This window comes from Procambarus clarkii, chromosome 46 (genome assembly GCF_040958095.1).
Source record: "Procambarus clarkii isolate CNS0578487 chromosome 46, FALCON_Pclarkii_2.0, whole genome shotgun sequence".
NCBI lineage: Eukaryota > Metazoa > Arthropoda > Malacostraca > Decapoda > Cambaridae > Procambarus > Procambarus clarkii.
The window spans coordinates 22,076,726-22,103,562 of NC_091195.1; the positions used below are offsets into that span (position 1 = coordinate 22,076,726).

Genomic DNA, 26,837 nt, shown 5'->3' on the forward strand with positions numbered 1-26,837 from the left:
TGCGTTGCTTCTGGGAGTATGGGTTCGAGTCACTTCTGGGGTGTGAGTTTTCATTCGCATATAGTCCTGGGGACCATTCAGGCTTGTTCGCATTTGTGTTCCTCACGTGTGCCCCAAAGAATGAGGTGATTTGGTGAAATGCTATGCCCAAGATTACCATCCGAGTTGCCGTCGGGGAAGTGGCTCAAATAGCCTCGGCTATCACTTCCTTTTGACGGCCGTGATGGTCAAGCGGATTAAGGCGCCCTGTAGTTACCAGTTGCGTTGCTTCTGGGAGTATGGGTTCGAGTCACTTCTGGGGTGTGAGTTTTCATTCGCATATAGTCCTGGGGACCATTCAGGCTTGTTCGCATATATATATATATATATATATATATATATATATATATATATGTGTGTGTGTGTATATCACGAAAATAAACACGTGATTAAGAATGTGACAATGTCAGACCACGGAGGAAAAATGAAACAGGAAATTTTCTTAAGTACTTTCGTATATTAAATACATCTTCAGAAGGTCATTTTACAGATCGAGTGATGGGTATAAATAGGCAGGAGAGAGTGGTGAAGTAAGGTGAGGTACCTCACCTTACTTCACCACTCTCTCCTGCCTATTTATACCCATCACTCGATCTGTAAAATGACCTTCTGAAGATGTATTTAATATACGAAAGTACTTAAGGAAATTTCCTGTTTCATTTTTCCTCCGTGGTCTGACATTGTCATATATATATATATATATATATATATATATATATATATATATATATATATATATATATATATATATATATATATATATATATATATCGATAGATACAGATAGTACAGATAGATAAACACTGCGTCCGTGGAAGGGTGGCAGGCAGTTAGCATGGGACTATACTTGTGTATCCACCCTGGCAACCACATACATCACCCTCTCTGCCGGCACAGCAGGAGCCGCAGCGACACACAGAGAAAAACAAAAGGCAGTCAAGTACAGGCAATTAGATCAACGGTACAACTTCGTTCCAATAGGGTCTGAGACCCTAGGTCCATGGGGTGAGAGTGCAAGAAGGTTTCTTAAGGATCTTGGTTCCAAGCTCATTGACACCACAAGAGACCCTAGAGCAGCAAGTTTTCTCTTTCAGCGCCTCAGTGTCGCGATCCAGAGGGGGAATGCCCGCTGCATCCTCGGTTCCTGCCCGGCGTCGGAGGAGTTCGAGGAAATCTACAGCCTCTAGGAAGCGAACTTTTTCTTGTGTCCTCTTAATGTTAATTTTTTGCATAAAATCAGATATGTAACTGTATAACCTTGCATAATAAAGTGTACACCATAATAAAAAAAAGGGGGTGGTAGGAGAAGCGAACACTCTTTCGTATTCAAAGTTAAATGGCAAGTTTTTCCCTGAATGCTCTGTGTTCCCTTCTCTGAGGCTAAGGGTCCCTATAATTGCACCAGTGGTGGTACCCCCTATATATATATATATATATATATATATATATATATATATATATATATATATATATATATATATATATATATATATATATATATATATATATATATATATATATATATATATATATATATATATATATATATATATATATATATATATATATATATATATATATATATTATATATATATATATATATATATTAGTTGCGAAATTAAAGATATGCCAATTTTTTATTAATTAAAATTAGCTACACAGCAATGGGTTGCTTCCCTATTCTATATGAGATATTACACAGTGTAGATCAAAAACTAGCTATAGCTTCATATATAAATAAATAAATATATGCAATATAGGCCTATATAAAAAAGGTAAGCAATAGCAGAATATATAAGCCACAATTCCATAGCAGTGAAGACTAGTGGCAGGCCACAAGCGTGTACACACGATACAGATAAGGCCTGCGAGGGGGGGGGGGGCATGTGTGTGTGGGGGGGATTATAGATAAGGCTTGAGAACAGCCATATTGGTTGTGTAGGAGAGATATAACAGAGCCGCCCGGAGGGGAGACTCAAGCATTCTTCTCCCTGCCTCCGCCCTCGTCTCCTGTCACACGCCTTCATTTTCCTCAACCTCTGTCGTGTCTGGTCGCCTTTACAAGCTACAGGTATGGTGTGGTTCCTGTGCTGGCCTCGTGTTGTTCATGCTAATATCTTAATTGTATTTAATTGCCTCGTAATTGTGTGTTCATTTCCAAACGTCTTTGTTATGAATCCTTCAGCCGGTTATAATTCGGTCGCTTGAGTCATATGGGTGTTTACATATATATGTATATATATATATATATATGTACTATGATTAGTGTGTTTTAGCACCCCCAATGCAGGGTAATTGATATTAAAAAAAATAATTAATATATTATATTAAATCGACGGTTGATATATAAGGTTTTTAAGGATCTAAACGCCGGTATTATTATTATTGGGTTCACAGAAAACGTGTTGTGGAGCATGGCAGGGGGTACTACGCCAGCCGCGGGGGTCCTCTTCCTCGTCCTCCTGATGGTCCTCCTGCAGCGGTCCTTCGCACTGGTGAGATGCCTCTTTTGCTGTAATTACTTGTGTGGATAGAGTAATGCATGAGTGAGGTTGGTGGGACAAGTGAGGTATGAGTGAGACTGGTTAGACGTGTGACACTGGTGAGTAAGACATGAGGTAATGAGTGAAATTGGTGAGTGTGTTAAGTGATGCATGACCTCATCTTCATAAAAACACAGTTGCTTTGGAGAAAGTGCAACACCGGGCAACAAAAATCATTCCAGAGCCAAGTCAACTCACGTATCAGGAACAATTAATTGGTCACAGGGCTAATAACACTTCAAACCAGGCATGACAGGGCGGAGTAATGGCATGTACGACTTCGGCGGGTAGGCGGTTCCACGGATTTATTTAACCCTGTGGGTGAAGTAAGACACAAGTGAGACTTTTGAGTAATACAAGTAAGACATGGATAAGATTAGTGAGTAAGACAAGTGAGATATGAGTGAGACTGGTAACACAAGTACAGTATATTTATATGAAACTGGTAAGACAATTGAGCTATGAGATTAGTGAGACAATTGAGCTATGAGATTAGTGAGACAATTGAGCTATGAGATTAGTGAGACAATTGAGCTATGAGACTGGTGAGTAAAAGAATTGAGCTATGAGACTAGTGAGTAAGACAATTGAGCTATGAGACTGGTGAGTAAGACAATTGAGCTATGAGACTGGTGAGTAAGACAATTGAGCTATGAGACTGGTGAGTAAGACAATTAAGCTATGAGACTGGTGAGTAAGACAATTAAGCTATTGTACTGGGGAGTAAATGAACTGAGCTATAATAATAATAATAATAATAACCCAGAATGTAGAATAACCTTTCCAATCATGTCAAAGGCTGTACTTCACTCAACAAGTTTAGGAGGAAAACTAAGTACTACCTAATAAACTCCATGTAATCTACCTTACCTCTTAAATGTCAACCCATGTCCTGCTATTTTCAAACAATACTGTTTGTTGACCAACTTGTATAATTGTTGATTTCTGTCATATTCCAAATTCAAATTCAAAATTAAAAAAATCTGTCTAATCTTCCACCCCCTCTTCCCTTATTTTCTTTCTTTTTTCAACACAGTTTATACTTTAATCTCAATTAGTATTTAGTTTTGGTCTAAGTGTTTTCCCCCCACACCTTGCACAAAATGCTGAGTGTATTAGTGGCTTTAGGTATTGTATATACTAGCTCTATCAATAATTCCAACATTATGTTTGTAACTCATCTATGTATATACTTTTACCTGAATGAACATTTTGATATTTGATTTTGAATAATAATAATAATTTATTCACAAGTACAATGGGTTTGACATATTACATAAGATTGGTATTTGTACATTCTTGCAAAGCCACTATTATGCATAACATTTTGGGCAGGCCCTTAATCTAACATTAAGACTGTTCCTCAGAGTTCAGTTCAGACATTATTACTCAGTTCCAAATTCTGCTCTCCTCTCATTATACTATGCTCTAATCTATCCCTATCTTACATACAGTATCTGTGCAAGGGGTTCAACCACTCCAAACTACCTCAAGCCCATCATCACCCAGCAAAAATCTCCTATCAGAACAATAACAAACTGTTTTCAGACAACACTCAACCCCCTTGTTTAAATCCCTAAACATGCTAAACATAAACTCACTCCACACATTCTCTTGTACCATCTACATTTACCAAACCCTGTTCTTAAATCCAAACCCTGCTCTGAAACTCTTCCTGGACAGATGTAATAGGACCCATAATCACCACACCAGAAATAAATATCACTGATATTCCCAGAGTCAAACTCAATCTGTGCAAAAACTATACAAATAAAGGGACCAAGTCTATGGAACTCACTCCCAAATGAATTAAAAAGCTGTCAAACTTTTGCCTTATTCAAAAACAAAACCAAGAAGTACCTAATTTCATCCTCATAGTTTCCTACCTAGTGCTTTAAACTCGCACTGTATCTAGTGCTGCCCACTCCCCCAATATATGTACCTAAGCCATACAACTTTACCATTGTAATTACTGCTATCATCTTATATCATGGTTGTTATACTGAATGCATATTTTACTACATTATACCTAGAAATAATCCTCAAATTAGGCTACATTGTACCTGTTGATAATTCTCAAATTTTACTATAACTTACTTACTAATCGTCATCAAATTTTCTTACAATGAACCTGTTAACATTTCTCAGTTTTGCTAGATTTGACTTACAGTACTTAGTTTTATCTGTTAGATTAAAGACCTGCCCAAAATGCTATGCATGTTAGTGGCTTTACAAGAATGTAAAAACATCAATGCTATGTACTCTCATAAACCCAATGTACCTTCGTATATATATATAAATAAATAAATAACATATCAGGTAAGGTGAAAAGGTAGAGGGTAGCAAAATTTAAATCAACATATAACTACAATATAAATTGATAGAGGTGATTACACTGGTGAAGATATATGTCTTAAGAACTATTATTGGAGAAGTGGATAGTACAAGATACAGTTTGAGCTTCAAACATAAGGTAGGAAACTATAATGATGAAATTAGGTACTTTTTGGTTTTACTTTTGAATAAGACATAGGTTGGACAATTTTGTAATTCATTAGGGAGTCAGTTCCACAGACTGGGTCCTTTTATTTGCATGGAGTGTTTGCACAGATTTAGTTTGAATCTGGGGATATCAAAGATATTTTTTCTGGTGGTGCTCATGGGTTCTATTGCACCTATCACAAAAAAGTTTCAGATCAAGATTAACATTTAACATTCAAGATTAACATAACAGGGTTTTGTACATGTAGGTAGCACATGTAGGTAGCACATAATAATAATAATAATAACCCAGAATGTAGAATAACCTTTCCAATCATGTCAATTATGTGTGGAGTGAGTGTATGTTTAGCATGTTAAGGGAATTAAACAGAGGGGCTGTGTGTTGTCTGAAGACAGTTTGTTATGGTGCTGATAGCAGATTTTTGCTGAGTGATGATGGGCTTGAGACTGGTGAGTAAAACAACTGAGCTATGAGTGAAACTGGAGAGTAAGAAAAGTTGTAGCCAAAACTATTGAGCTTCTATGGATTTAGAACTCTTGCCAGTTATTAAATGATAGGATTTGATAGATATTAGAATGGTTTGAAAAACAATTATGAATACTGATTAGAAATGCGTTGAGAGAGGACAAAGTGAGGTTATACCATTCCTCATTCAATGTACGTTAAATGTATCAAATTTTTTGTCATGAGCTGGTCTCTGTGTATTTATGAAAAGTAAACAAGTAATTATCAAAAGAAGAAACCAAGCCAGGGAGACTATGTAGTGTGTTTATGAAAAGCTATTAGTGGTAATCTCCAGCCATTAGTTAACAGCGGAGAACTGTGGGTAACCTACTTATAGAAATGCCATGCTGGCATTCATTAATTTATGTAGATCAAGTTATGAAGCATATACAGGGATTGGCTACGTTGCATAGGGAGGCCTAAGGTGTTTGAACCAGAGCTTATGAATGGCCACTTTCCGAAAGAAGAGGGGCTTGTGTTGGCAATAATTTACCTGAATTTACATTAGGGGGCCACTATCTCTCTGGTGACCTTGACGAAGACAAGAAGCCGGTAGCTTGTCTAAGATCTCCCTATTTATCTTGAATTTATTCAACTGAATTTTGAATTGCAGCAATTTTTAGTATTTATGTCTTCAGTGAGTAGGCAGTTCTATGGATTTATAACCCGATAACCCTATGGGTGAAATAGAATTTCCTATTTTCTGTCCTACATATGGCTTGTTGAACTTGAAGCTGTTGACCCTTGTTTATTTTACATCTGACCCTTTAAAGTACAGTAGTAGTTTGATCAATATCCTCCAAATTGTTCAGTATTTTAAAGTTTCAACGAGATGAGTCCTACCATGTCTAATTTGCAGTGTTGTTAGCCCTGTGGCCTTAGGCCAGTGTGTGTTCATGTAGACTTAAAATTAGGAGGTTAAATTTGCTGTGAATTATGTACTGGTGAAGCATTCCTAGGTTCTTGAAATGCAATACAAATAAGTGCAAATTGAATGCATCAAGCTCCGAAGACTATGCAGCACCATCAGTATTGCTGCATAATGCATAGTATTAAGTGTTTTACCCCGATCCTCCACACTGTTAGTTAAACTTTGTGTTTATTTATTTTGTGTTTTGCCTGAAACAAATTGCGTAATAGTGGCTTCATTAGTATGTGTAACTCCTGTACCTACAGTTGTACATTATTCTCATGTTCTTTGTACACACATTTTTGTGAATAAACATTATTATTATTATTATTATTATTATTATTATTATTATTATTATTATTATTATTATTATTATTATTATTATTATTACTGTATTATTATTATTGGTTAATAGAATATGTTTTAAAACTAATTCTCTGTGTTCAGTACACTCAGGCTAGTGATTTGAAAGTCACTTCGTTCTACTGCATTATTAATATAAATAAATAAATAAATATATTTATTCAGGTAAGGTATATACATACAAGTGATGATACATTAATGGATTGATATATACATAGAGCTAGTACATACAATGCCTAAAGCCACTATTACGCAATGCGTTTCGGGCAAGAAAAACATTAATATCTAGAACTTAATACTAATTGAGCATAAAGAATAAAAAGTGTTTAGAACAAAAACAAATAAAGATAAAAAAAAGGGGAATATGGAAACAAAAAAAAACAAGGGGAACATATTATCCCATTTGAATTCATGCTGCCATATATATCTATGCCTAGCTTGTTATAGCCACTGATAATATTCCTTATTGCTGTCTTGGATTTAACTGGCATTTATCCTCCCAGTCAAGTTAGGGTGCTGAGGCACAGTGATTGAAATCATAAGTGTCTGACAAAATTGATCAATGATTAACAAAATAAACACTTAACAAATCCATGGATATACTGTACTGTACACTACAAGTTCTGTATACTTAACCCAGCAGTCCAAATAGTTAAGTAAATTACTGAAGTATTTCATGTGTGTTGCTTGTGAGTGAACTAACAAATTTTTTTTATATATACAAGAAAGTATAATGAGTTGTGAGAGTACATAACATTGGTGTTCTTACATTGTTGCAAAGTCACTAACACGCATAGTGTTTCAAGCAGGTCCTTAACCAAACCTGGTCGTGAGGTCATTAACCTCAGTGAATCGGTGAAGTGAGTGATGTGTTATATTGCACATGGAAGATAAGCAATTGGCAAGATGTCAGTACAGCAGCACACTCAAAGAATCAATAAAATCTTACAGATGCAAAATACCCGGGTTGTTGCAAGGTCAGGCATGAGTGCGAATGGTGCCATTAATAGATGAGGTGGACAAGTAAGGGATGACTATATAATACTATTGTGGCATGAGTAAGACAAGTGAAACACAAATTATAAGAAGTGATGATGAGTAATTATGCAAGTGTGGTATGAGTAATGCAACTGAGGGATGAGTAACATTGGGGAAATGAATTTGCTTCATAAGCTATCCATCCTGTAATCAATTCCAGTAACTTGTTTCACTCACTTTTTTCCTTTATAATAAATTATTTTGTGTTACTCTTTTCTCAAATATTTATTTATGAGTATTATGTACTTTCTCCATTTATTGTCTTCTAATTTCTAGTATTTTTTTGTTAGAGAGTTTACTCATGTCCTTTATGTACCTTGTTTATTTTTAAGTGTTGGCCCTATTGACATTAAATTACCATATTACTCTATGTTCTGTTATGGTCCAAATAAAATGTTATGAGAAAGGGTCCAGTTGCTTTTCTAAACTGCACCCTGTATTTCCAATCTGTTATTAATGTAAATAAACTACTGTACTATTGTTTCAACTACTGACTCCATATTGTAATAGTCTATACCTGTCATCCTTAAGCATCACCTTTTTTGTATTCTTTTGTTATTTTCCATGAACGTTCTCACTTTGTTAGCTTATTTCTTCTTTAGTATTAAGTGTTTTACCGCCCTCACACCTTTATTCAGTTTCTTTGGTCTATTTTATGTTTTTTCCCGAAATGCCTTGCGTAATACAGTAGTGGCTTAGTGGATTGGGTAACTCCTGTCCCTACAATTTGTACGTTGCTCCTATATTCTTTGGACACAGATTCTTTTTAATAATCATTTTATTGTATTGTATTGTTATGTTTGTATTGTATTGTTTCAGGGATTGATTTTTAATCAATGGCTGATTTATATTGTGTGTTAATTCTTATTTATTTATGACATTTCCATATTGTAACTTGTGTACTCAAAATTTTTTTTTAGAATATTTTTAAATTTTTATAATACAATTTTTCAGTTTTTATTAATCTATGGGTCGCACAAACTGATTTGAAGGATGGAAGCATATCTAATTTACAAATGCTTTTAAATTGTAATGCATATACTATATTCTACAGAAAAGTTCTTCAGCGAACAGGACTTTTGTGATTGACTATGACAATGACCAGTTCCTGAAGGACGGGCAGCCCTTCCGCTATATATCAGGTTCTATCCACTACTTTCGTGTCTTACCGTCCAGTTGGAGAGATCGCCTCAAGAAGATGCGCATGGCAGGATTCAATGCACTAGAAACGTAGGTTTTCCACGAGTGAAGTCTTATGGTGTATTGTGTATTATTTTTTATCTCCTTCCATCATATAAATTACATAAAATAAGTTATTAAAGAACACCCAAAGTCCATTTAAACTACCACAAAAATACCAAGTGGAAGCCTTCTAATGCTGTATACTCTAGTAGGCTTCAGTATTTCAAGCCAAAAGTAGAAAAATCACTAGTTATATATATATTTATTGCAAATTTGTTTACTAGTGATATTTGAAATTAACGAAATTGGTAAGATTAGGAAAGGTTTAGTTAAGGTTACCTTACCTTACCTTACCTTACCTCAAGGTAAGGTAAGGTAAGGTTAAGATAGGTTTGCCTCAATGTACCTGATGGCCACTATCTTTCTCTAGTGGCTTCAACATTAAATGGAAGCCGGAGGCTTATCAAAGGTCCCCTTTGTTCCTGAGGATTTTTTTTCTAACTGGATTTTGAACTAATGTAATTTCTTGCCATTTACAGCTTCAACAGGTAGGTGGTTCACTTGGTTGATAATAATTATTTTGTTTATAACACTATGGGTGAAAAAGCAACTCCTGTTTACTGTACTACATTGTGGTTTAATGAGCTTGAAGCTGTTGCCCCTTGTATGTGTTATATTTGACCTTTTAAGATAGTCATCTCTATTAATATTCCCTGATTTTCTCAGTACTGTATTTTAAAGTTCTTGAACAGAGCAGCCCTATCATGTCTGGTTTGCAATGTTGGTAGTCCTGTGGCCCTCAAAAATTTTTGGTATGAGAGTTGACTTAGTTCCATGATTTTTGTTGCTCTTGTGTTCATATGTCCATCTTAAGGCAGGTAGGTCTCCACGCTTGGAGTATAGTCGTCCAGATGGGGGAGCCCCAGAGACTTCTACAGTTGAATAGCCACTTTTTATTCCTTGAGGTCAAAAATTTTGGTTGAGGTTTAGGTATGTTTGGTTAAGCTTAGGAAAGGTTTGGTTGAGGCTTGCACATGTTTAGTTAAGATGAAGATAAGTTTGATATAGGTTTGGATAGGTTCACATTAGAGACCCAAGGCTTCTTGCAAAGGCCTTCTATAAATTGCTCCTCGACACATGTAAAATGCAAGTCTAGGTATAAAATGTTCAATAAATTGCTACTACTGTTCGGTACATATATTTAGTAATATTTCCTGGTTCCAACTTGATATATTGGTTATTTAAATATGTCTTTCTGTTTTGTTTTCAGTGTTCTTGAGCACTCCATGACTTCTTAGTAATGTCTTATAGAACTTACTTGATCACCATAATGTTCTTGAGATTTGAATGATGCAAAATTGATAGTTGCAGTGATTATAACATTGATTATAAGTCTAATTAAATGTATATCCCTGGTTTAACTATGCTACATAGCTAAAACATTACTATTGTTATAAAATCAGCCTACAGTACAGTTCTCTATACTATAGTGTTTATTTTTTCTCTATACTATATTTTTAACAACTAATTCACCTTATTCAGTCAATTTAGTACAGTGAGTCTATTAACCTGCAACTTTACTAAATTCATTGAAATAGGTAATAAGCAAAAAATTATTGTAGTCTGAATTTATAGAATGGTATCTTTGTAGTTATGTAGAATGGTCAAGCCATGAACCAGAACCAGGTGCGTTTGACTTCACTGGCATGCACGACTTGGAGACTTTCCTGAAGACGGCACAGGAAGAGGACCTTGTGGTTATCTTGCGACTTGGCCCATTCATTGATGCAGAGCGAGATATGGTCAGTTTCATATTTTAATACATTAGTTTAAGTACTTAAGATGAATCAAGAGTTGAATGTCATGCAGTGACCTTTTCTGAAAGACCCATTAGCTCTCCTCACCCCAATGAGGTGAAAGGGAGCAGATAAAAAATTAACTACAAAATAAAGGAAACCCACTTAACCCTTAAACTGCGTAACACGTCACATGACGTGTTGAGTAACTTACCCAAAAGTGCGCATCACATCAGGTAATGTGTTGGAGTACTACGCAAGATTTAAACGGCTCGCGGATACACGGGGTTCACCTTACCTTCATCTGGGCTCTTGTAAACAGACGCCATTTAAAAAAAAAATCATGGGCCACATTCCCGGGTGTGAGGTCCTCAGTACTGAGTGAGCCACCAAGGCTGATGCACACAGCATGAGCTCACAGCACTGCTGTTCAGCTGGTGACCACAGCATCACCTAAAAATGCCATAATATATATATGTACATGCTACTGTTTAGCAATGATAGTATTACATAAGACCCCTGACTATGATAAAAATGACCAGGATTCTGATAATAGCAGGATTGTTGCGATAATTAGTGCTGTAGTGGGAGGAGTAATCTTAGTGGGGAGGGAGGTAGTGTTGTCTGCTGACTCTGTGTGACTAAATTTTACTGTCTGGAGTCACTATACCAGCTTAGTTGTTCGCTATGGTGAACAAAACATGCAGATACTTATATATAAGTCTGTACTACATTTTGGTGAGGGAGGTGGCGACATCTGCATGATATAACATGCTGGGTAGGGGTGGCACTATGCTCTTTGGGCACTATACCAGCTTAGTTGAACAGTAATGGTGAACAGAACATGTAGATACTTATATATATAACATCTGTATATAGTGAATGAAAGCAAAAAACAGTATGGTGGGAGGAGGATGTGGGCGAGTGAAGAGTCATTGAGGGAGGGAGTGGCAGCGAGAGGCTGACTGGCAGATGTAGTGGTCATACCTCGCTGCTTTTTGACTCGCAATATCAACTTAGTGGTTCGTTATGATGAACAAAACATGCAGATACGTATATATAACCTGTGTATATAGTGCAATAACCGACAAAGCATTTGTTTATTGTTTTATGAACACAATAATTGAATCAATAATATGCACATCATAATTTTGAGTACAGCAATGATTCACCTATTATATAATATAAATATATCACATTACACACTATTGAATAATATTACAGCAAAAAAAAAAGAAGAAAAATCAATCAGAGACATTGAAATAATTAGGTAATTATCTGTTTGTGGCCACTCCTGCCTGACAGCTGGGGCTGAACAGACCGCCTCAGACGCATGCTGAATCAGCACCTCTTTTTTGCCAGACTTTCCCCACCCTATAGCGGGCAAAATATGCTACTTACGATTTTATTTTGTATTTTTCCCATGATCAGGGAATACAAATTAATAGGTTTAGAAGATTTTTTTTTTTATGCCCCTGTGGGTGACAATGGCCAAATAGCCCATAGCAACACAAGGGTTAAGGCATAGATGCACCAAAACAAGTGACTGCTTGAAATTAATTAGGTACTGCTTGGTAAACAAGTAGAACATTCATTGCCATTACCCTGGCTGTAATGTACCCGAGCGCCACCAGATTGCACCCAGAGTCATCCGAGGTCTCAGCCGGCCTGCCTCCTACTTTTGAGCTACTTGTTCAAAAAACCTATAATTTCACAGGAAAAAGGAAACATGACAGAGATTGAGAGCTACTGAGGGTCAACGAGAAAACTACATTCAACACTTGTTGAATGTAGTTAATTAATTTCTGGGTTTGCCCTGCAACTAAACACTAAACACTCTTGTTGGCGTATGGAAGATGGTGAGGAGGGGGTGGGGGGAAGAGGAGGAGAGGTGTTAGTGTTTGGAAGGGGGAGTCCCCCTTCCATTATAACATCAGACAATGATGACTTCTCTGGGGTTCTTTCTCTCCTACGTTTTGCCTGCATACCACAAGGACATGGTTGTGGCTCACTGCTTGTTTTTCTCACTAAGAATCTTTCCATAGAGACTTGTTTTCCCTAAATTATTTGGAAAAACAAGTATTCCCTACATTTTTCCCTATAAAAGGGGGGTATGATATGCCTTTTGCCACTTTAGCACTCATAATGTTCTTATTTTTAGCAAGTACGGTGGATATCGTTGATATAATAATAATATAATAATAATTTTTATTTAGGTAAAGGTACATACATAAAGAGATTTTACAAAGTTTGTTGGCTTTATAGATAGAGCTAGTACATACAATGCCTAAAGCCACTATTACACAAAGCGTTTCGGGCAGAAGTGGGAAAACTACATTCCCATAGTTGTGGGAATTCCCATTCCCATAGATATAGATTTGTTGTACTGTTTAGCAAGATCAACAACCGCACACCATCTTCATAAACATTAAGATGGTGTGTGGGTTATTTTTCCTCTATGGTCATTCTGACATGAGTTTTCTTAGGTTGAACCGTACCACTGACTTTCTTGGGACCCATGGCATAATATATAATGATTACTTTTATGTTAAAAAAACACACAAAAACAATGAAATTCTTCACAAAAAATTCAAGAGCGATCGTCACTAAGTGTGGGCGGTCTGGTAAACTTAAGTGGGGTCGCCCGTGCCACCAGGAACCACTAGCTCTGTCGACCCATACGTGTATCAACAAAGTTGCAAGTCGAGGCAAAGGTCTTAAGTCGAGTCAAATTTTCCAACGAAACTGGGGCTGTAACTCAAAAAATTTGTAAGTAGGGCATTTGTAAGTCGAGGTCCCACTGTAGGAATAAAGCAGGTGGCCCAGATAGAGTATCACCTTGGGTTCTAAGAGAATGCACATTTGAGATGAGCACTCCACTTCAATTGATTGTTCTGGCATCTTTGTGTACTGGAGTCTTGATAAATATATGGAAAAAGGCTAACATATTTCCAGTTTTCAAAAATGATAACAGAGAAGACCCTCTTAATTACAGACCTGTATTGTTCACAAGTGTGGTAATCAAAACACTGGAAAAAGTATTTTAAATCAAATGGGTAGAACACTTGTTGTGTTATGATATAATAACAGACAGTATTGTTTTCAAACATGAAGGTTCTCTGTAACAAGTCTATTGTAATATACACAGATTTTGCAAAAGCTTTTGACAAATGTGACCATGGCATTATCACACACACACAATGAACACAAAAGAAATTACTGGTAAAGTAGGGAGATGGATCTTTACATACCTAACGAACAGAACCCCAGAGTGTAATAGTCAACTAAGTCAAATCTGGACCATCCACCATGAAAAGCTCAGTCCCCCTGGGTACTGTGCTTGCTCCTGTACTTTATCACATCCTCATATGAGACATACATAAGGATATAAACTATAACACTGTATCATCCTTTTCAGATGACACTAGGATTTTCATGAGAGTAGATGATATAGAGCAGGATTCAAACTTTTTTTTATAACGCACTTCAAGTAATATTAAACAGCGCAACTGTCACAAAACGGCACAAATCATTTATATATGATATATTTAAAATAGTTAAAATAGTCCTACACATACATAGAGCTCACATCTGCTTCCTCAGACCACCAGTAACCATCCCCCATCTTGAAAAAAAATCCTGAGTCTCTCACTTTCCTTCTAGGGCCTTTGTAAGAAAATGATGACCATTTTTTTTTTTTTTTTTTTTTATTATTTTCTACCACAAACGTGGCCACACATTTACAATGCTAACCAGCGCTTGGCAACATCACCATCCAGTATCTGAATGCTTAGGGCAGCCATAGAGGAGATACTAAACTTTTAGCAATAGCAAATGGCTGATTACCATGTATATATTTGAGGCAAAATATGTGCTATATGCATTTTTAAGATTTAGGCTTAAAATATATTTACACATGTACAGTATTATTATGAATAAGTATGTGGGTATCTTTATATCTTTACTAGTATATCCATATATACTTATATTTTCAAAGTTTTACATAATAGACAGTAACTTTGACACACAAATACAACCTGTTAGCATGAAAAGACTAAATTAATAAATTGAGAAAAAATGAAAATAAATCAACAAAGTTATTCCTATGCGGCACCTCAACTTAAAATACGCAACTTCTCCAGGCCACTACAGCTGAACCACAAGAGCTAGAGACTTTTTATTACGCAACTTCTCCAGGCCACTACAGCTAAACTACAGGAGCTAGAGACTTTTTATTTGAACTTCTCCAGGCCACTACAGCTAAACTACAGGAGCTAGAGACTTTTTATTTGAACTTCTCCAGGCCACTACAGCTAAACTACAGGAGCTAGAGACTTTTTATTTGAACTTCTCCAGGCCACTACAGCTAAACCACAAGAGCTAGAGACTTTTTATTTGAACTTCTCCAGGCCACTACAGCTAAACTACAGGAGCTAGAGATTTTTTATTTGAACTTCTCCAGGCCACTACAGCTAAACTACAGGAGCTAGAGACTTTTTATTTGAACTTCTCCAGGCCACTACAGCTAAACTACAGGAGCTAGAGACTTTTTATTTGAACTTCTCCAGGCCACTACAGCTAAACTACAGGAGCTAGAGATTTTTTATTTGAACTTCTCCAGGCCACTACAGCTAAACTACAGGAGCTAGAGACTTTTTATTTGAACTTCTCCAGGCCACTACAGCTAAACTACAGGAGCTAGAGACTTTTTATTTGAACTTCTCCAGGCCACTACAGCTAAACTACAGGAGCTAGAGACTTTTTATTTGAACTTCTCCAGGCCACTACAGCTAAACTACAGGAGCTAGAGATTTTTTATTTGAACTTCTCCAGGCCACTACAGCTAAACCACAGGAGCTAGAGACTTTTTATTTGGATTTTTATGATTCCTGAAGGCTAAGTAACAATGTCATAAGAAAAAAATAATTTTTTCAGAACAATTTTTTTTCTTGAGCGCCTTGGGGATGTTTGCTATTTAAGGGTTAATAGGAATTCATTTCATTTAGAACATTCCTTTAAATTTTATGTTCCTAAAAATTTCATGTATGGTACTGTATTATAAATGACATCTACAAGCATTCCCAGGAATGCCATGTACTATAATTTACATTCATACTCATTCCCAGGAATGCCATGTACTGTAATTTACATTCATACTCATTCCCAGGAATGCCATGTACTATAAATTACATTCATACTCATACCCAGGAATGCCATGTGCATTATTACAAATGACATCCACATATGTTCCCAGGAATTTCAAGTACTGTATTGTGAATGACATCCACACACGTTCCCAGGAATTTTACGTACTACAAATGACATCCACACGTATTTCCCAAAAATTCCAGAAGTTATTTAATATTTGTGTTTGATTTACACAGGGAGGTTTGCCCTACTGGTTGCTGAACAAGAACCCAGACATGCAACTCCGAAGCTCTGATTCCTGTAAGTGCTTACCTCTTAGTATTTACCTATTAGTGACCATGGAAAAATTAGTTGCCAGCTCACTGCTCTCAGTGTATTTCTCTTATCGACCATTCATGCAGGGTATGAGTATTTCTTAAGACTCTTTTGTATTTCCAGTTCCATTTATATCCTCTCATCCTACTTTCTCTCAATTTAAAGAGGCTGTCCTTCCCCTCAGTATCTTGTATGTTGTCATCATATCTTATAATAATATAAATAGTAGATTTTAATATATTTTAATATAACCATTTTAACGTAGTATCTTTATTTATTTATCACCAATGAGAAAATCATTGGAGCAGGATGGGGATTGAATCTGCGTCTCGAGTAACCTCCTGATGTGTGCCTTAACTCATGGATCACAATATACTAATGATTTTACCATACATATATCATTATTTTTTATTTTCTTGTGTATTTATCACTGATGCTTATATGATTATATTTATAGTATTGTGCGAACAAGCCTGAATGGTCCCCAGGACTATATGCGAATGAAAATTGTGATTGAAAATTATAGTATTGTGAACGAGAGTAAATGTATCTTTATATAAAGGTCAAGGTTTACAAATGATTGCACTGCTCTTCCACCCAGCTTACCTCACCTATGTGGACGACTGGTTTAGCAACATTCTCCTGCCTAAGGTTAAGCCATTTCTCTATGAGAATGGAGGACCGGTCATCATGGTGCAGGTATGTTGGGAAATAATTGCAAGTTGAACTAATTATCTTTGTTCAAGTTCTAGACTTCACGTCCATTAAATGTTAGATGCAATGGAAAAATAGGCATAGTGGAGGCCATAAAAATGTTAGTTTTACAAATTTTCTATATAACTTATCATTACAGTACTTGTGGGGTCAAGGACACTGTGACCACTGCACAACATAGGTCACTGGAGAACATTATATTTCATTTATCTCAGAATGACTGACAGTGGTTGTATATAACCACCAGGTCTGGTGGTTGATGGAGTTCAAGGTATGCCTCAGTTCTGCAGTAGTTGAGTGCCATCTGAGCACTTCCCTCAAGCTTGCACTGTCCCGGGTTGCCAGGGCATTTTGTATAGTGTCTTGGTGGTCTTCGGTAGTTTTCATCTTTTTCCCCTCTGGTGTCTTGAGGGGCCTGTTCTGCCATCTACTCTCGGTTCCAAGATATCATTGACAACCTGTTTTTCAAGGATCCCATCTTAGAGGAAGGCGTTACTCCTCTTTCCTGTACTCCAGAAAACTTGTCTGGACAAGTTTGGTCTCCCTGAGTTTCTCCCTTGTCCCATGTTCTGCTTGACTTCCATGTTCTAGGTTCACCCTGTGTTTTTAAGTGTCTTGTGGCTCATTTTCTTGATTCTCAGCCATGTTGACTGGCTCATTCCCTACTATTCTGAGTTCAGAGTTTAACTTGGGTTCAGTATTGGCACCTCTTGTAACACTTTCTGGATCTGCTGTTTGGTCTTTTCCTGGATTCTTGATCTTCCCCAAACTGACTCGCATAGTCCTCCGATACCTTTTCTTTGAAGGATCCGCATCCTGGCCTACTTCAGTGACTGGCTAATTTGGGCCCCCCAATCATCCGACTTGTCTTCTGGTCAGGGATTTGATTCTTTCCAAGCTGACCTGTACTGTCTCTTTGGTCAACTAGGGGATGTGGCAGTTGATGCATTCTCAGGGACTGCTGGATGGCACCTGGTCTGGGGTACCAGGCTAGCCTCCCTTTCTCTCCTTCAATCTATTGGTACTGCACAATTTTATTGAATAATGTTTCAAAAAGCTGCTGATATTATACTTTTCAGTGTTGCATCTTAGTTTGGGGATCTTAATTAATGTCATTAATTAAGATTAGTAGCTGTGTATCTCAAGCTTGAAACATACTGTTTATAATGTGTAAGCTCTATAAATTATCCACAGGTTGAGAATGAGTATGGCAGTTACCCAGCCTGTGATTTCGCTTACACTTCACACATGCGAGACCTCATACGTCAAGGGCTCGGTGACAATGTTGTTCTCTTTACCACCGATGGAAATGGTGTCAACTACCTCAAGTGTGGGAAAATACCTGGAGTGTACAGCACTGTGGACTTTGGGTCAGGTAAAGAGAATATATATTTTGCTTCAGTGTTTAATATATTTGATCCAGTTTGTAAATATTGGTTTAACGATGAATACACTTTGCTTCATTCAACCCAATCAAAGTGGGGTTTGGAAATACTGTACAGTAATACAAAGGCAATGAGTTGCATATTAATATAATCTAAAGATGGGTGAATTTTGGGTTGTGTGGGATTTTTTATTTGTTGTATATATATATACACAAGAGTTCTTACATGCTTGTAATGCCACAAGCACGCATAATGTTTTGGGCAGGTCCATAATCCTAATTTTCCCTGGAATATGACCCGTCAAATTGTTTAACAACCAATTTGTTACCCATTCACTGCTGGGTGAACTGAGGCTACAGTTAAGGATTGGCACCCAGTCAATCCTTCCCGGCCAGGATGCAAACCCAGGCCAAAATGCTCACGAAGTGGCGAGCAAGTGCTTTACCACTGCGCCACAGTGTAGGAACCACAACCATCGGTTCCAAATCCATGGCAAAATCATTTTGGCTTTTTAGCTTTCCTCTCTTTTCCTTACTCTTGAATGCCCCTGTTACCTAGCAGTAAATAGGTACCTGGGAGTTAGTCAGCTGTCACGGGCTGCTTCCTGGGGGTGGAGGCCTGGTCGAGGACCGGGTCGCGGGGACACTAAAGCCCTGAAATCATCTCAAGATAACCTCAAGATACTCCATTTTATCCATTTTATCCATTTTAGGGGGAGATGCAAGCAAGGAATTTGCAGCGATGAGATTGTTTGAGCCACATGGACCCCTGGTGAACTCTGAATACTACCCTGGATGGCTCGACCATTGGGGCACCCCTCACAGTACTGTCAATTCGGAGGTAATAGCACATGCAAACTAAATATTATCTTCCAGTTTTTATTATACACTTCAATTTTTTTTTTTTACAGCAGGGTAAAATATATCTTTCAAAGCACTTTAGCAAGGTAAAATATATATCTTTTCAAAGCACTTTAGCAAGTAAAATATATATCTTTTCAATGCACTTTAGCAAGGTAAAATATATATCTTTTCAAAGCACTTTAGCAAGGTAAAATATATATCTTTTCAAAGCACTTTAGCAAGTAAAATATATATCTTTTCAAAGCACTTTAGCAAGTAAAATATATATCTTTTCAATGCACTTTAGCAAGGTAAAATATATATCTTTTCAAAGCACTTTAGCAAGGTAAAATGTATCTTTTCAAAGCAATTAAGCATGGTAAAATATATCTTTTCAAAGAACATTAGAAAATCATAAACAATGTTAAATAAAATATGTTTACCATTACTGGAATGTGAAATCTGTGAACTTATTAAAGACTTGGATGGTTTATCTTCAAGAACTTCAAGAACTTAGGACGAAGTAAATCATGGGTTTACCTGTCAAAACTGCCCAAATCACAGGTTTACCTGTCAAAACTGCCCAAATCAAGGGTTTACCTGTCAAAACTGCCCAAATCAAGGGTTTACCTGTCCAAACTGCCCAAATCACAGGTTTACCTGTCCAAACTGCCCAAATCAAGGGTTTACCTGTCAAAACTGTCCACAGCTTTAATAACTATGAACTGGTATATACTGTAGCTGAAATAGATTCTAAAATTCTAAACAAAAATACAAAAACAAATAGTGATCATTTTGAATTTAAAAAAAATTCATTTGTTATTTCTAGGTCTTGATTCTCAATGGGTGGCTATGGCCAGCGGATAAAGAAATTAGGATTATTTTATATATGGCCACTCTCAAGCGCAAAACATAAGCACTGTATTTATACAAGGGCATATGCCCTTGTATTTGTACAAGGGCACCGTAATGCCCAGAGATAGTATTGAAGGGAACGTTTTGGCTGTAGCAACAAGATCTTAGCTATCAGTGTGGGAAGCATTGATACACTGTGTGAACTGTTTTGTCCTCACACAGCTGATTAGTTCATGTGTACAGATAAAATATGAATCACTCTTGGGAATGGCATAGGCTGCTATATTAAACTGATAGAACAGGAATTTTTATATATCGAGAACTTTTAGATCTTCTGAATGTTAACTTGGGTAAAACCTGTAACTCGGTCTGCACAGTTGGTTGAAAATGATTCGGTTGAATGAATGTAACGGTTGAATGTAACTTTAGTCACATTCTACCAACAGTGTAAGACAATTACACTGTTCAATTACAACAATTTCCCACTGGGAAATTGCTAACTTCCTCAATTGTCTGTTTACCCGAAGGCTACGATCCTTCTAGTAGCCTTGATTAGGACAGGGAGCCAACACCTTGTCAGAGGTCCCCCCACTGTTCCTGAGAATGTTTTCAACTGGACCTTGAACTGAAGTAATGTCTTGGCATTTCCGACTTTGGCGTGAATACGGATCCATGGATTCTTATGGGTGGAAAAAGGATGATCACAAAATCCACCAGAATAAATCAGACATCTGCCTCTGTCTTTTACACCATCTAGACAAATATAATGGCTGCACTAACTTCAGATATAATTACTGATGTGATGACTAACGACTGCTTTACATTTTTCACTTGATAGGTTACCCACCAGTGCCTACATCTCTCTCTCACACACTCCCAGGTCTTCCCTCACCACACACACACCCTACCCCTCTACACACCCTCCCAGGTCTACCCCCCCCACTCCCCTCCACCTTTTCCCCCCCACTAACACCATTCCGATGTTTACAATTATTGGAACTATGTTTGCCTTTTTCCACATGTCAGCTAGATTCCTTGTTTGGATGGATGTGTTTCGTACATTTCCTTTTCAGTCTGAGTATGTCTCCCATTTGTGATCTTTGGATTTTGTCTTCACTTCCATTTTAGTATTTTAGTACTGAGGTCCCCCCCCAAGGTTGAACTACTGACCCTCTCCACATCAGTTGCCTGGGAGTTAGGCCACGGAGTTTACTACTGTACTTGGTGAACAGAGGCATTAGGTGAAAGAAAGTGTGCCCAACCACTTCTGTCCAACACGGGAATTGAACTCAGTATTGAGTAAAAAATGAAGCCAACAGTGTTGGTTGAGATTGGTTGCCTGCTTTTAAGTACTGTACTGGTAAGCATTTTTTAAAGGAAGTATCTGAGGAATTAAATGAGCATAGATATAGAAAAGGATCATTTTGAAAGTCAAATAATCATTTATATTGGATTGTCATTGGGATTTTATTTGCCAAGTCTGTTCCTATTGATGTGAAGGAAAATAATAATTCAGTATTAATGTCACAAGCTGATAGAACTGGTTTACAATCTCCTATTGAATTTTATTAGTTAATTATTAGTTTTATATATCCCGAGACTTATGTGATGGACTTCCTTGTATTCTGTTTGATTTTACTGCATGTATGACATGCCATACTTGAAAATACTCAAGGTGTATAAATGTATCTAGTGTATGGCACATCTAATCTGTTCATTATTTTATCTCAGGTTGTTACCAAGTCACTTGATGATATGTTAGCCATGAATGCATCCGTCAACATGTACGTGTTTCATGGCGGTACCTCCTTTGGCTTCACCGCAGGTGAGTCTTCTTCCTTATCTCAAGTGCTTCAAGAAATTTATTTATTTATTTATTTATTTATTTATTTATATATATACAAGAAGGTACATTGGGATTGTGAGGATACATAGCATAGTAATTACATTCTTGTAAAGCCACTAGTACACGCAGCATTTCGGGCAGGTCCTTAATCTAAGAAATGATGTTAAATAATTGCAATTTCATGCTCTACTCTTAATTTCTTAAAATACAGTATATACAGTACTGTATCACAAAGCAAAGACTAAATATAAGTGAATGAACAAGTACAGTGGAACCTTGGCTTACGAATGTTCCTACTTAAGAATTTTTCAAGTTATGACCTGAATTTCACTGGAAAATTTGACTCGACTTATGACCTTTGCCTCAACTTGCGACTTTGTTGATACACGTATGGGTCGACGGAGCGCGTAGTTCCTGGTGGCATGGGCGACCCCGCTTTAGTTTACCAGCCCGCCAGCTTAGTGACGATTGTGCTTGAATTCTTTGTAATGAATGTCATTTTTTCATCTTTTTTGCTTTCTAAACATAAAAGTAATTATTATATACCATGCCATGGGCTCCTCAACAATTAAGAAGTGGTGTGCAGTATGGGAAGAAATGAAAAGTTTTGTTGAAACAATTTACCCAAATCATGCTGCAGTAGGCCGTTGCCGTAATCTTTTCAATAACACTGTCATGCCTTACTACAGACAAATGTTTGAACCTAATGAAAAACAAGAGTCTATGGAAAGGTTCTTAGCGAGAAAAACAAGCAGTAAGCCACATCCTAGTGATATGCAGGCAAAATGTAAGAGAGAGTACCCCCCAGAGAAGTCATCGCTGCCTGATGTTTTAATGGAAGGGGACTCCCCTTCCAAACAGTAACACCTCTCCTCCTCCACACCCCCTCTTCACCGTCTTCCATACGCCAACAAGAGTCATCAATAAAGGCAAGCTTTAACTTGTACATACTATAAATCAAAATATGTGTGTATTATGTATGAAATACATTTTGAAGTTAATATTTTTGGTAGTGTGGAACGGATTAATTCAATTTACATTATTTCTTATGGGAAAATTTGTTTCAAGCTATGAATTTCCGTGTTACGACCTGTCTCTGGGAACTGATAAAATTCATAAATGGAGGGGCCACTGTAGGTTCATAATTTAATTTAATTTTGTTTCATATGTATAAATTACAAAAATTTCAAATCCAAATTAAAATTAAAATTTTTATGCAAAAGAATGTGTGTACAAATAACATAAGAATATTGTACACTTGTTATCTTGAGGTTATCTTGAGATGATTTCGAGGCTTTAGTGTCCCCGCGGCCCGATCCTTGACCAGGCATCCACCCCTAGGAAGCAGCCCGTGACAGCTGACTAACACCCAGGTAACTATTTTACTGCTAGGTAACAGGGGCATAGGGTGAAAGAAACTCTGCCCATTGTTTCTCGCCGGCGCCTGGGATCGAACCCTGGACCACAGGATCACTTGTGGGGACAGGAATTACACGTACTAATGAAACCACTATTACCCAAAGCGTTTCAGGCAAAACTTAAATAATTTGGAGATTTTTTTTTGTAAAGGTGTGAAGGGGATAAACGTAATACTAAAAGTAAAGTAAGCCAAGAAAATTTAGAAAGTTTATGAAAAATAAAAAAATGAATACAATACAAAGGTGAAACTTAATGATGACAGGCATAGACTATTGCATTATGGAGTCGGTAGTTCTAGCAACAGTATACCCTGGAAACACAAACCGAAACTATCTTTATTTTCCGCTTGTTACAACTTGTAATAAAGTTATTACATCTTGGCTTAACGTGTTTATGACGTATTAGAACGTTGTTACAACTTGCTATATTGGTTGTTATAACTGGTTAGGTGGTGTTAAAACTTGTTCGAACGTTGTACCAACGTCGTAGTTTCGGTGTGTGTTTGGCGGGTAGTAGTTTAGTTACAATAATAACAGAATGGAACTACAAAGGTGAATTTTAGAAAAGCAACTGAAACATAATATAACAGAGTAATATAGTTTAATGGGGTCAACACTTGAAATGCATGCTAATGTACACGTTTTAAAAATAACAATTTGACTGTTGTAGAATTTGTATAAATCCTACAAATCTGTAAAACTTTTGGCTACTGTAGAATTTGCAGAAGAGAGAGATGTGTGTCTGCATTTTTGCAAATGAATTGATAACAAAATACAATACAAGGAATGCAGAGATACAGTGCAATTCTGTATAATTTCTTCAATGACTTCTACAATGAGTACTTAACTTACCAGAATCAAAAGCTTTATTTATAACTACAGTAATTTATATATGTTAAAGTTATGGCTGAATTAACAAATCAGTAGCCACAAAAAATTGTACCCAAACATATTGAATAACATTCTTTAACTTAAAATTAAAGTGGTTAAACTTGTATAGACTTGCAGATTAGTGTCCCATTTTTATAAATCCAAATAGGTATAGTATAAAGAAAGGCTACTAAGCTATTACACACTGTACTTCAATGATATACAAAGTTGATGTAATTAGGATTTTTCAATTGTAAGTGTTTCTTGTAGCAGGAAATGGCATCTTGATAAGCTACAGGTAATTTAAGTACAGGCAGTACCCTTACTATGAACTAGTTATATTTTGAGAATGCATTCATAAAGCATTTGTTCGGAATGCGAAGCTCGATTTTCCATAGGTGTAATGCTATAAATGGGAGATACTTCCTGGACTATTAAAAACCCCTCACAAAAGCAATATTTTTGGGACATGGTAAGACAATTGTCTCGTGCTTCATGAGCGATTTGGCCTAGGTTCATATCCTGGCCAGGCAGGACTTATTAGGTGACAATCCTTAACTGTATGCCTCTGTCCACCCAGCAGTGATTGGGTATCTGGTGGGTCATATTGCAGGAAAACTAGTAGGTAAAGCTTACCATGAGCTATAGGAAGGGAAAGCTCTCAGCATGCTAACAGGAGTTAGCAGCTGTCTGTTCCTGTACCCACTGTATATAAAATAACACAGCATATTATTTACCTTGAACAGTGGCATTATCTAGCTGGTCAAAGTTAGCTTTTTTAAGAAGTGAAGGGATCTAGTTGATAGAGGTGACAAAAGATAGTGATGCGTCGGTGGCAGATGGTGGCGATGCCTTGGCTACAGAGGGTGGCTGGTAATTTTCAGTGTCACTGGCTGCGTTTGATGTGGGAGATGATGGGTTGTGGCACACACCTGTGGGTCGTCATCAGTGTCACTGGCAGCTGTAGAAGTCAATTGTTTTGGGTTAGAAATTTTCTTAAAGATTTTTGAGAGGCAATTGCTGGGCTGGAGACTTTGTCGAGAAATATTTTGTCAAAGTACTCTTTGCACAACTATCTTCTTCTTTTCCAAGTACATTTGCTTGTAGGGTGCAAGGTCATTTAATATAATTTTTGAGGTTTTTTACATTGTTGTCTTGCTCTTCCAAAATTGCCAAGGTATCATCTACCACCTTAAATGCCTCTGCTAGCATTATCTCTAAGGTAATGGATCGCCTTTTTCCTGGCACTGGTGTATTATTAACACTTCCTCTTCTTATCTACCATTGTTAATGGTAATTTCCTTGATGAAACCCAAAGACAGCACAGCATGCCTAGTCTGGGCACGAGAACATGTTGACTGTGGAGATGCATGTCACATTGTACACAGAACAGTTCACCAGCATATTTTAAAACCTACCTAATCTAACCCAACCAAACCTAATCTCACCCAAACAAATCTAATCTAACCCAACCGAGCCTAACACAGCATAATCTAAGAATGTTAATCAAATGTTAACACGTTAACCAAATGATATTCAAGTATACAGTTTTGACAATCGGAAAATAAGCTGTCAAAAAGTCTGGTGTCCCATTTAACAATACAATATCGTACCCCATCACTTCATCTTCCATAGTGGCCTGTGCGGATGTTTTTGTACATACTCCACCACATGGCTGCCATGTGAACATTTTAGTGCACTGCTGCATAATACTTGGGAGGCTCCAGTGAGATTGTACAGGGATTTTATGCATCAAGGGGGAACAAGGGGGACTCAAGAGAATGGTCGTGTGGACAAATGTTTGTAAAACGAATGTTCGTATAGCAGGGATGGTCTGTAATTAAATTTGAATTTAAATGCTGTAAATAATATATTTTAAAATTGATCATTGTGTGTCAGGAGCCAACAAGGGGTCAGCGTTCCAGGCTTGCCCAACATCATACGACTACGATGCTCCGCTCTCTGAGGCAGGCGATCTAACTGAGAAGTACTGGGCCATTAGAAATATTACACAAAAGGTGACTGTATTCAGCGCATCCTAGTACCATGTATAGCTAACATCTTTACCAAAGCTTGGTAATGGTGGGATACTTCATAAAGTGGTTTAAGAGTAGGAGTGAATCTATCTAGCCTTTTGTTGCTGAATTTGTAATTTTATTTTATCAGTTATAACTTCTTTAATATCTTACTTTTGGTGTCATTGTTAATTTTAAATTTTTTTTATTATTATTTGAGAAAACTTTTATGCTGTTATTAGTTTATCAAATATTTTGTTATAATTGATAATGAAACATTTGGAAAATTAATTACAGCTTTAATCTAAAATTATATAGCAAATGTTATAAAGTGAAATGAAAGATAAAATGTGTCATGTGTATGTATTATGAAGGTTAGTTGGTGAACCTCAATAAGCCTAACAGGCTTCCTGTCTTTCCTGTCTCTGACAATGAAAGACAATTACTATCCTGTTCTCACCCATTTTGGGATCTACACCTATTCCTTTCACCTCATTTACACTGCCGATGCTTAAATATACATATTCATTTACTCATATGATACCCGTCA

The 26,837-nt window shown here is 36.9% G+C and overlaps 1 protein-coding gene across 1 annotated transcript in view; it reads left to right on the forward strand.

Moving 5' to 3' along the window:
* Positions 1-1,891: 1,891 nt before the first annotated feature.
* The window catches only part of LOC123770453 (beta-galactosidase), a 45,243-nt gene continuing 20,297 nt past the window's right edge, over positions 1,892-26,837 (forward strand). The window contains exons 1-10 of the mRNA XM_045762300.2: positions 1,892-2,111; positions 2,438-2,535; positions 8,956-9,131; positions 10,735-10,885; positions 16,264-16,327; positions 16,944-17,041; positions 18,251-18,431; positions 19,154-19,281; positions 21,870-21,963; positions 26,172-26,290. Of these exons, the coding sequence (XP_045618256.2) occupies positions 2,455-2,535; positions 8,956-9,131; positions 10,735-10,885; positions 16,264-16,327; positions 16,944-17,041; positions 18,251-18,431; positions 19,154-19,281; positions 21,870-21,963; positions 26,172-26,290 (1,092 nt within the window). The 5' untranslated portion in view covers positions 1,892-2,111; positions 2,438-2,454. The remainder of the gene's footprint in view (positions 2,112-2,437; positions 2,536-8,955; positions 9,132-10,734; positions 10,886-16,263; positions 16,328-16,943; positions 17,042-18,250; positions 18,432-19,153; positions 19,282-21,869; positions 21,964-26,171; positions 26,291-26,837) is intronic.